We start from the raw sequence: 12,460 nt of genomic DNA, 5'->3' as shown, positions 1-12,460 counted from the left end.
GAAATATTGTTGGTATTTTGTTTTTTTTAGGTTTTTTTTTTCTAACGGTTATCATGTCTTTGGTTTTGCATTTTTTGGTCATCTTATCTTTTTATGTCTTTTCTTCGACTTTTACTATTATTTTTCTATTATTTTGAAAGTATAAAAGCCTTGGTAGTCAGCTAATACATAAAAGTATTTTTTAATTTTTAATTATTTTCGTCATATGTTCAGTGACTTTGGCCCATTGTTTCTTCGCTTTATTTATTGGTTTAAATTCCTTCTTATTTCGGCTTGTTTCTGTGAGTTTTTAGTCAATTTCAGGCATTTTTGGTACTGTCTTTTTCATTTTTTTGAAAAATTTTGATGCTTAACATTTAATTTCAAAATTCTTTAGCTGAAATTTTTCGTCAAAGTCCTGTTATATGTTAGGCCTGTTTATTTTATATTTTTAACATTTTGTTCCGTGTCATTCCCTTCCAGGTTTTAACCTTCCAGCCAACCCTATTCGTGCATATGCAAACACACACCCAGCTTCCCAGTTGCTCGGGTTTAATCATTCTCCCCCCCCCTCTCTCCCGACAGTATCCTCGTCCTTCCCGGCTGAAACTCACCTCGTTCGGTTTATTCAATAAACAGAGGCCGTGTCCGATCCGCAGTGCATCAATATAGTCCAATCGACTGCACTCGGAGAATTTATACGGCTGGACGTTCTCCAAACCGACAATTGACTGGGACATTATACAGCCGTGCCAGTCACGACAAATGCACTCGTCACCTGGGCGGATTTACGTCCGTTCGTTCGCCAGGAAGAAGTGTAGCATGAAAGAAAGAGATGAAAAGGAAAAAAGTTATGCAAAAAAACTGGATTAGTTTTGCGGTAGAATTGGACGAATGAATGAGTTTTTTTTATTCACAATCGAAGGCTATGATTGGGAGAGGGTTGAGAAAAAAAAAAAACGAAACGACGGCTGAACAGAAATAAATGGGAAACAATTTTCGTGTCACTAACCTACCCGGAATGTGAGTTTTTTTTTGGTTCGGGGCATCACGATGGGTTCTAGACGTGCAGTGGGCAGACAGAGTGCATGCCATCGCCGTCAGACGGCGGGATCATTTTGGGCTACGAGTCTTGACCTGATCTAATGGGAGCTAGAATAATCGAACCAGCCACAGCACAGTCGATACGCACTTGTCCTTGGATGGGCTGGGGAAGTAGGATAGCAGCTGAAGAAGGAGGAGGAGGAGGGCACGTGCCGTTGGTAAAATGGTGAATGTCGGCAAATAAACAATTCAACCGGAAGCGAGAAGAAAGGTTGAGTGGAAGAGTGGAAGCTGCATTGAAAGGATGGCCACCGCATGCATGAATGTGTGTATGTTTGTGTATTGGTTTGTATGTGTGCATCACATGCAGGTCACACATGCTATTGTTAGCCATCGATTCGAGTTTACTTTACTCTGTCTGGTGCGAGTGGATTTCGATGTCGATGGGTTTATGGAATTGTGGTGGTAGAGGGAGGAGGTGGTGCAGGAGGAGGAAGTTGGCAGTACTGCTGCACAATGGTGAAGACACAAAAGAGTTCTGCGGTGGATCTTTTATTGCTTTTGTGCGAACGTGTGGATGTAAGCTTTTCGAGTTTCTGGGCACTGACAGTTACGTGGATGGGGTTTGGAACGGGAGATGCTTCCGGCAAAAGGGTATCGTGTGTGTTTGTATGTGTGTGTGTGGATCGGATATGGGTATTATTTAAAATAGATACAAGGTTGAAAGGAAACCATGAAAGGGCAGCTCGGGAATAAGTTGTAGAATCTCGTGAGTATTGAGGAGAAGGTTGGGTTATTTTTAACGATTATGTATTAAATGCTGGAACTGGTTTTCGTCTCCACAGGACACAGGGCAGTACTTACGGTTGTCGTCGTGACCCATGCCGATGTTGTGTCCGATCATGTGCGCCATCGTTCCTGCAAGCAGGTGCGGCTCGTACGTATTGATATCTACACTAATGCCGACTGCTTTCGGGGTGCAGACGGTTTCCGGCACGGACATGCCCGCTTCGCCGCCGGCGAACGTTTCACCCCTGGTAGAAAGAAAGACACATTTTTAAGGAGCATGTTTCTTAAAAAAATTAAAATTCAACTCACGTTAGCAGCTGCGTCGTATCCTTATCTATTTTATATAAATTCCTAGATGTATAATCGTTAAAATTAGATATTGCTTTACTAATATCCTTGCCACCGTCGATCTGCGCCTGGTTCTGGCCCTGCCACGTCTCTATATAAACAACCGACACGCGTGTGTTGAGCGTACGAAAGTACTGTTGGAAACGAGAACAATAAGGTGCAATTAAAAATATGGGAAAATTAAGAGGCGTGATAGCAGCGTGACGCTCACTAGCCGAGGGGGCACAAGTTTTAGTCTCCAGCTTCAATTCAACTTCGGTGTTTTTTTCTTGTTTCATTCCGGGAAAAGGAAAGACTTTTCTAATCCCCTTCCCAGAGTCAATTGGTCGGACAGAATTTGTGCGGCTTTCGGTGACGTTGGAGCTGAGAAATTACGCAACCTTTCAGAATCCAGAATCCCATGGAAATTGGTGACTGTGAGATTGGGAAGATTTATTTACGAGCCGTAAATTTTATGGCAGCCTTTTTTTCCAATGAATTTGTTCACAGTTTTTTTCCCTAAAACCAGGGACTCCTATTTATGGTTCTAATTGTCAAATAAAAATGAGATTGGCAAAAAATAGTCAGAAATGAAACTTAAGTTCGTTGAAAGGCCTCCAAAAACTGATTCCAAATTAAGCGTCAAACTGATTGAAATTTATTTTCGAAATTAAACCTGGAATAACTAAAAATCGCTTCTACAAACCAAGAGAAAAAAATCCTACATTAGCCCAAACATATTATTAGGGCTAGAGAACGATCGCAACATGATAGAAAATATACTTAAAATTGCCTTAAAAAGTGACAAGAGGCCAAGAAAACTAGCAAACAGAAAACCACTGATTAAACTAGTCTCAAAACACTGGTCAAATTAGTTTCGAACCGCTTTCAAGCTCAGAAAATGATCCCACCGTGGTGAGAAATTATGCTTTAAATCGCCCATGAAAAAATCACAGGAGTTGTGTGCAAAGCCACGACCGCAAGGTTGAAGTAGAATACTTTTACATGAAAGATAACCCGGCTGCTTGCGTGTCAGTCATTTTGAAATCGGATTTGTTTCCTATATACCGCTTGCTAAGCAATTGCAATTGCAATGACAATACTGTTTATGCAGAGCAAAATCGGAATCGCAGCGTCACTCACCTGACAAGCGTTTTGTGGTGAATGGCTCAGTATTCCAATTATTATACAGCAATCTTTCTTGTCTCAAATTTTTATGAAAACGCGTAAAAAATGACTACATTGAGTAGAGAAGATAACTTAGAAAACCGTTCTAAAATGTTTTAGCTATGTTTAAATATGAGAGTGATCAGTTTGAGGGGCCAAAATGCAACATTTCATCAGAAATTGTGATTTGTTTGTAAAACAGATGACTCTAAACATAAAACGGAAGCTCAACTAAAATTAGGGCAATGTCTTGTACCGTTTTGGAGCACTACAGAATATTTCTTGTTCCCTATTTAAAATTGTCTTAACATTGTTGAACTGTATCTTCTTTCTTCAATAAGTCATCTCCTCAACACTGCAGGGACTCGTAATATTTTTTTTTGTAGAAAGGCAGACAATAAAGAATAAAACGCCAGAACTTTTGTGCTACCCGAAATTTCAAATCAGACCGCAGACGCGCTTATGCTATTGCACTGATTTGTATGTGACATATAATTCCTACCGTGGTCTCATTAGGTCTATTCACCGCAAGGATACCAAATGTGCAGATTTGTCTGCAAAACGCAGATTTTTGATTTGCAAATAATTCCAGTTTTTCCATATTCTCTGTAGATTTTTGTCAGAGTCTCTTTATAGTTGCGCAGACTTTCTCAAAATCTTGCAGATTTCTGCAGACTTTTGCCTACGCAAACGCATTTTTTTCAAATCACGGCCAGATTTTTCATTAAATTTCAAGCAGATTTTTTCTGTTTTTCGAACAGTTGCAATCTTTTTTGAAAAACATCTGCCATCTCTGACCAACCGTAATGTAGATAAAAAAATGCCGTTTTTCATAGACCTGTTTTAGGTAGCAGGTAGAATATCGATACAGCTGATATCGATGCTCCGCGCTCGATATCAGCCTGGCATCGATGCTCCGCGCTCGATATCAGCCTAGCATCGATACGACCAGGAAAAAAATATCGATGCTCGAGTATCGATACTTTTGCGGATTTTGGCCAATGCTACTGCTGTTGTCGCTGTCTAGAACTATTATGAGCAGCTTCGGCTGAAACAGGCTCTTATTTAGGCCAAATATCATATTTTCAATTGCAAGGAATATGATTCTGTCGACCGTGCTTGGGAAGCAATCATGTAACGACCAATCAGAGGTCGAATTTTTCGTTTTGACAAGGCTTGACTATTTTCAATAGTAAAATAGTTTGAATAATAAAATTACAATTATCTTCATTTAGGAAAAATCTTAGAAGATTTTCCAATCTATTGCTGCAAGAACGGAGGAAATCCATCGAATACTAACCAATTTATAAGCATTTGAAATTGGACATATTTTTTACTTTCTTAGGTTTTAGATTTTCATTTCACATCCCTATGTAGCCGAACTTCCTGAGAGAAGTATTCTACTTCAAAAAACAAAACCAGGAGTTTACAGCATTCTGTTTCTAATGATGATTCTCTGAACATCATAGTACAAAGTTTCTTTCAAGTAAAAATAAAAATGATAGAATATTATGAGCAAAATCGAGGAAAATGCTCCAATGAATCAGTAAATGCCTGGAGACAATTTTTTCCACATAATGTAAATAAAATAGAAGCTAACAACATTCCGAAGTGCCTCAAAAACAACATTAATATAGATCTAAAATTGTCGAGAAATGTTTCTAAAGGCCAGATAAAGCCGAAACAAAAAATAGGCTCAAGATAAATTAAAAATCATTGAAACTGCTTTCAAGTACAAATAAGTATAAAGGGAATCGTGAAATAGGCTAAAAAGTGTTATAAAATGCTTCTAGAGGAATCAATTTTAAAAGTGCTGAAAAATGTTTCTAAGTGCCAGAAATGGATTAAAAATAAAGTGATCACAAATTACCCAATGATATGGATGAAAAACGCTAACGGATGAAACTAGAAAAGCCTAAATAGAGAATCATCTTAAATTATGCTTAAGATAGAAAACTTAAAATTGTTCTAAATATCTCTAGAAATTATCTAGATGACACAGTTCAAAATGAAGTTAAATTTGGCTCAAAGCTGTTGAAAATAGTTTTTACAGATCAGAGAAAGCTAAGACAGAGAATGATATCAAGTTAAGTAAAAAATGACCTTGAATTAAAAAGTATTAATACCGTTGAAATGCAATTTTTAACCGAAAAAAAAACAGCAACCAGATAATAATTTCATGTTAAAACTCAAGTCACGGTTTGCCCGCCCAGAAAAAGCAAAAATTAATGCCAAGTAAGTCCTTTAAATAGTTGGAAAATGTCTTCAAAAATTTTTTTTTTCTTAAGGCAAAAAAAAACGGAAATCATGAAAAATAATCCCAAACCTAGATTAAAGGCGATAAGTGAAAATCAGAAAAGTCCAGAATAGAATTAATTATAAATCTTAAAATCAATGAAAGCACTTCTGAATGCAGAAAACTAAAAAATTTGAAGGTAAACAAAATAAAAAAACCAGGCCAAAATCAACTTGCCAAAAATATTTATAACGGGCAAAACGAATATTTTCTATCGAATGATAAGACTGAAAAATGTTTCAATATTTTCAATTCAAAAAGAAATACTTTGATTTAAATTTGATTTAAATCGCATGAAAACGATTTTCCTGACGGCTAAAACAATAATCTTGTATGCGGGACAAAGATAATGAGAAAAAAACAAAAATCAGAATGACACGAAAACAATATGATCACAAGTTTTTGAAGATCGAAGGCAGAAAATCCTTGAAAAATGACTAATAAAAATTAATAAATCCTCGCTGAACGTCAATCGAGAATGGTGAAATAAACTGTGTTTTGCCTACAGAGCTCTGGAAAAAATTGAATTTGGTTACATTGATAAAATTGAGCTTGAGCTTGTGGTTGAGCTTGACGACCGCACATTTTGTAGTTGCTTCTCCGTGATGGACCTTTTCGTAAAGATCGATAACGAAGCCGGCTACGTTCTTACGGTCGGGTTATGGGAGGAAGGAAGGAAGTATGTGTTACAATCGTTGTTGCCAAAGACTGAGTTTACCTCTGCATCTCTAACGGCTGTTACGGAAAGGAACTCTACTGCTTTTTTTTGACCGAGCCTCGTTAAATACTCCTGTTATTAGCAATTTCAATTGCATTGACAGGTTTTTCATGGGCTCATCAATGCGATCAGAACACAGAATTGATCTTTGGTGTTATCGCCCGCGTATTTACTGTAATCCGCGCTTCTATTATTATCACTATTGAGAGTGAGTGAGATGATTATTAAGATCCATGCTTGTGTTTACGCTGCTTCACCCTTCCTTTTTACGCTTAATACTTCGAGCCTCGCTGCCTTTGGTCAATATTAATGCCAATTACAATTCTCTGGAAAGATTCCAACTGATTCCTTCTGGCCAGCTTTATTGTAAGAGGGACCTAATTTTGTCAAGAGGTATTTGTCGAGGTTTTCAGAATTTAACGCGAACGAAGGGTAAATAAGGAGCCTGAGAATGAACCCATGCGTAAAAGACTCTCTGGCACCGAACAGTCTGTTTCCACTAAGATTCGAACTCATGACCAGCAGACCCTTTAACCTTGAGGCTGCGAGCACCCCCCTCCTTTCAGATTTTAATGAACTAAAAAAAAAGGTAAAAAACAGAACTGAAAAAAAAAACGAACAAAATGTGGAAAATAGATTTGAAGGTCTGTTTCCTCGACAGAAACGCTTTCAAAGGTCAAGAAAATTCACCCAGAAAGAGTAATAAAAATAATAAAAAAATCCTAATTATTTCTAGAAGCGCTGGAAATATTTTTGGAGGCCCCAAAAATATTACTAAAAAAGACACTTCAAATTGCTGAAAACCGTGTCCGGAGGTGGAAAATAGCCTTTAAATACAACTAAAAAAAAAAAAAAAAACAGAGTAATCACAGAATCACAAAGTATTCTCTGAAAGCAGGAGATAGCAACAGAATTATAGAAAATGATCCCCAATAAAATATTCAAATCGCTGAAACAGTCTTAAAAACTCATGAAACTATGTTTAATTAAGCTAAAACTTACTGAAATGGCTTAAGACTCAAGAAAAAACGCTTCAAAAATGCCAGATGATTTTAAGGAAAGATCTATGAAATCAATATTTACCCGAGAATTGATTCTTACGATCAGGTAATATCGGAAACTAGGTTTTGCATTACTCAAAGTTGCATGAAAATAATGAAAAATAGTCCCAAATAAGGACTAAAATTGATAAAAAAAACTAGACTCGCAATAAGCTCGGCATTGTGATTTTTTCAATGGTCAAGGGAAAGCAAACAAAGCAAGCAGCAATCCCAAATTAAACTGGAAATCACCAAATTATCGTATCGGTTGTCAGACACAAAAGCAACTGTAAAAACTGATGGAAAAGATAAAATAACAATTTGAAATTAGGCTTAAAATCGATGAAAAATGTATCTGAAAATCTGAAATGGTAAGGAAAGACAATCCATCGTAAAATATGGTTTTAAACCCAGAAATTCTCGATGGGACGCAGCTGGGGGACGTTAGTCGGGTACGCCGACTTGGGCACCACGTCGATATTGAGCCGCTCCATCTTTTCCACGATCGCTTTGAGTAGTGGGCCGAAGCCCACTTCTTGATGAACGACTGTTTGTCAGCCACAGCAGCACCTTTATGGGGAACTTGGTGTGTGAAATGAACTTTACCTCCGTGCTCACTTCCTTCGTGGGGGAAGTAAAATACGAAGTGCCCTGCCAGTCGTTACCGTCCAGTCGTTCATCACCACCGCACAGTGGTTCAAAAGTGGACATTCGTGAACTTCATTATTTTGTGATGTTTGTGTACATTTTAGCCATTCTGTATGTTCTGATGACTTTTATCGTTTTTGATTTCACATCTTATAGAATATTCGCCATTTTGTTTTATTTTAGGGTAAAAGCGAGTTTAGAAAAATTAACTTTTTTATTTCAACCGATAGCGAAACAATGTGTTCTACAATGTTGCAGTACTTAAAATTTCAATTTCAAACTTAAAAAAAAAACGCGTAAAAATTAAATCTCATACACAACCTGCTCAACTTTTTCAATTGTATTCTTCTTCAAATATTTTACTCTTACCATTTCTCTGTTTGGTAGTCTTTTCTCCATTTTTTGCTTTTTACTTGTTTCACTTTTACTTTAGTTGTTTTATCCTTTAATGTTTCATTTAATTTATTTATTTCTTTTCTCTTCTGTTGTCTTTCCCTCCACTTTTCATTTGTTTTTCCCTTATTTTTGCTTCTTCTTATTTTGAATATATGCTTGATTTTAATTCGATTTTTTTCCATAACTCACCTACTTCTGTAACACATTCGCTTGCTCTAAGTTTCAGTTTTATTATTTTGTCTATTATTTATAATTTTATTTTTCTTATTTCAGTGTGTGTGTGTGCGCGCGCGTGTGTGTATGTGTGTGTGTATGTATGTGTGTATGTGTGTGTGCGTGGGTGTGTCATATCATGGTTTATATAAAATGTTTTTAATGTCAAAAATCGTGTAATGTCGAGAAAATCGTGCAGAATAAAATCACGTAACAAATGTCACGTAAAAAAAAAATCACTTTCTTGGGACTCTCTTCTCCTACTCATACTATTTACATTACTTTTTTGCTTCCATTTCCAAAGTTTTGTTTTATCCCTTTTTCCATCATTTATTCATTTCTTTATGTTTCTCTATTTTTGTTCTATTTTTATTTCATCATACTGGTCACCATATTTTTCAATTTTGACGTAGAATCACGTTCTACGGCAACATTCACAGAGCGGGTGTTAAATGAAAATCCAACGTCGAGAGCGTCACGTAAATCCTCCAAATTCAAATGCATTTTTCACGTCTTTAAAGAATTTTCTTCATTTCTGCGGTAATCCATTGGAAAATTGGTTATGCATCCACTCGAATGCAGAAAATTGTAACAGTGTATTGTAATTCGTTGAAAATTCAAAGTGTACAGAACAATTGCTACGATCCTACTGACACTAACAGTCTCTCCCTAATCCAGACTCGAACTTACGACAACTGGCTTGTTAGGTCAGCATCGTACCTCGAGGCCATCTGTGGAGGCAAAACCAGAAGAGGTCAAGAAACGATGTTAAATTAAGTTAATAATCGTTGAAATGGCTATAAAACCCAAAAAAACGTTTACACAACGCGATATGAGTCCCTTAATTGCTCAAAACGCTTCTGAACATTGAAAAACGAATTTCAAATTAGGCTCATAATGCTTGTAAAACATTACAAAATGGTCTTGATATTAGACTGCATCTCATTTTTGAAGGTCAGAAAAGTGCAAAACAAATAATTGTCCCGAATGGGGCCTCAAATCGAAGAATGTTTCTGAAAATCAGAAGTGGTCAGAGAAGACAATTGTAACAAATTCTCCATAGAAGATGGTTTCAAATTAGCTTAAGAACATTTTAGAGCCCCATTTTTTAACTATGCCTGTTTCTTTAGGTCAGAAAAGCCAGAAAATAAGAAATATTCCTAAGTTAAGCTTAAAATCACCTTCAAAATCAGAGAAGATTCAAGAAAAATTAAGCAAAAATTGGAGTTGAAATCTGTGAATATTGTGTCTAAAGGCCATAATAAGTCAAACCAGAAGATGATTGAAATCAGATCTAAGTTGATGAAAAGCACATTCAAATGCTAGAAAAATAGAAGCAGCGGCAAAAAAGAATGAGACCAGATGGTTACAAAAATAGACCAAGCACAATTATAAGGCCACATATTGGATATTGAATTATACCTTAAATTGGCGAAAAACGTTTCTTCAAACTAGAATATAGTTGCGAAACAATCTTAAACCTTTTCTAAAAAAGTGAACAAAACATTGTCCCAAAGTGAGCTAGAAAAACTTATAGAGCAAAAAATGAAAAAATGTTCTCGAAGGTCAAAGATTACTAATATCAGTTTCGTAAGGATGAGAAAAACCTCGAAAAGGTACGAAAACAGTCCCGAACAATACCTAAAGTCACTGGAAACCGCTTTCGGAGGTAAAAAAAGGCCCTTGAATACTCTAAGAGCCAAATCATAGAAGCACAACAGCGTTTCTATCAATATGAAAACGTCAAATTAGGAAGTGACCTCAAATCAGATGGAAATCTTTGAACAACATATATGGAAACTGGAGAATACCTGAATAAAGAATAATTTCAAATCAATTATAATTTAGTCTTATCGGGCTCTTCAAAACCGATAAAGTTAATATAGGAAATGATTTCCAATTAATCTCTAAACCATTGAAAACACTGCCTAACGCTAGAAAAAGATAAACAATCACAAAATGCTATTTAATTATGGTTACAATCGTTAAGAAACCTCCACGAATGGCCAACAAAAAACAAAAAAAGGGTTCAAAACCGCACTTGCTAACGCCCAGGAAAGGTAGAAAAATGGTCAGAAATCATGCTTCTGAAGAATTAAATCTGTAATAACCTCGAAATTATAACTTTTCTAACGGTCAGAGGAAACCAAAATAGAGCGAAACAAGTTCTGCTATAAATCGCTGAATATTGTTGCGATTGTCAAAGGCAAAATGAACAAAATAGATACCTAGGAAGAGGCTAGAAAAACGATCCCAAATCGATCAAGAAAACTTCTGAAAATCAGAAAAGGCCAGAATGCAGAATAATCCTAAATCAATCGTATCTTAGACCAATTAAGCCTCAAAAACTGTCCCAAAATTAAACTATACTGGTCGACAAAAGTGAAAAAAATTATTACCCATGAGCTCGAACTAGATAAAATGAATGATTTTAACCTTTCTTGTGACCTTCGGTGATTCTTGTAAGCTCGGAAGTGCTGAAAGTCTTCAGAGACTCAAAGTAAGTTTTCTCGTAAGCAAACGTAGATGCGACGAACCCAGTAAGCGATTACTCTGCGGCCAGGAATGGTTGAAAAGCTATAATCTTTTATATTTATCCAGTTTGAGCTCTGGGACAAATGGAATGTTCCAGGCAGAATCAAAGAAATTAGCTACCATTAATTAATTTTCACACAATATTTTCCCCGTAGGCAATATGCGACTTAAATCGGGTTGAGATTTGAAATTCTATTAAGCTCTAGTGTGTGAGTAAATCCTAAACCTTCCGACAGTTGGAGCAACGCGACAAAGTACCAAGCGTCTGCATGCGCATTAAACCAAGGAGACGAACGGTTATTGTTAAGTGAGAAGAATAACTTTTCCCCATGTGCGGTTAAAAATTTCATTATTATTGAGTTCAAAACGAAGTGACGAAAGCAGCTGCGATATCGTGCAGGACTCGTGATTCATAACCGTGGCTGATGGTGATAAAGTCTCCAGGGAAGCTGACCCGAAAGTCATTTCCCGTACGGTTCTGTACAGTCACTGGCACTGGCTGTGGCCGCACGGACCCAACCGGTCATCATATTAGCGATATCGAAAAATACACTACGACGACAAACGACGTGGGGGACTGCCAAGCGCGGGTCTGACCAATTATGAAAATCGGGAATCGCTGCGATACGCACGGCGCTCTCGGAAGGATGGCTTTCATCGCGAGTAGATGCTAACCGATGCTGAAAAGCGTCTAGCCGAAAGATAATTACACACACGCTGCTGCGACCAGGACTGCGAGTGCAAGTTAGCGAGATTGAAAATTAGGTTTTCTGCTTTCACCGAGGGAAAATTGCTGAACGGTTATGGGTAATTAGTTTTCAAGAAAATTAAGGGGGAGTTTCGAAATTCTAGCGCAAAATTTTCCGTTGGTTGCACGTGGTTTTAATTCTAGGGTCGACGAAAGCCTTCCGAAAGATCTTGAATGAGTTCCCAAAGCAATTGAGAATACTGGCGCCCCAATTAGTGTGCGAACAACAGTCGGACTAATTGGTTGTGTTCTAACTTCTAAACCATGCGTCGACAGGCCAATTAAAGAGCCAATAAGTTTGCTCCATTCAGCAAAGCTGACCCTCCAACATCATCCAGTACAACCACTTTAACTCATCATCCGAAAGCCTCTTGACGGCGCGCAACTTCTCAAAGCGACCGAAACAATACTGAACCAATTAGGCCCATCAAAATCATCAAGATATCAGCCATAAATTACGACCCGCCCCCACTGCTCCGGTTGCCATGACAACCCGCCTCCCTCTGGTAGCAGAAATATATTTATCTTTTCCCGATGATTCTGCTTTTGACTCTTGATAT

The 12,460-nt window shown here is 37.3% G+C and overlaps 1 protein-coding gene across 14 annotated transcripts in view; it reads right to left on the bottom strand.

Annotated features, from left to right (window-relative positions):
• Positions 1-12,460, bottom strand: part of LOC129732887 (disintegrin and metalloproteinase domain-containing protein unc-71) — a 932,421-nt gene that overhangs the window by 111,494 nt on the left and 808,467 nt on the right. For all 14 annotated transcript variants that reach the window (XM_055694387.1, XM_055694302.1, XM_055694349.1 and 11 more), the window contains 3 exons: positions 2,122-2,294; positions 1,888-2,057; positions 594-757 (listed from right to left, as the gene is read on the bottom strand). In XM_055694387.1, coding sequence (XP_055550362.1) covers positions 594-757; positions 1,888-2,057; positions 2,122-2,294 — 507 coding nt within the window. The remainder of the gene's footprint in view (positions 1-593; positions 758-1,887; positions 2,058-2,121; positions 2,295-12,460) is intronic.

The sequence above is a fragment of the Wyeomyia smithii genome, chromosome 1, assembly GCF_029784165.1.
Source record: "Wyeomyia smithii strain HCP4-BCI-WySm-NY-G18 chromosome 1, ASM2978416v1, whole genome shotgun sequence".
NCBI lineage: Eukaryota > Metazoa > Arthropoda > Insecta > Diptera > Culicidae > Wyeomyia > Wyeomyia smithii.
This window is presented reverse-complemented; position numbering and strand designations above follow the sequence as displayed.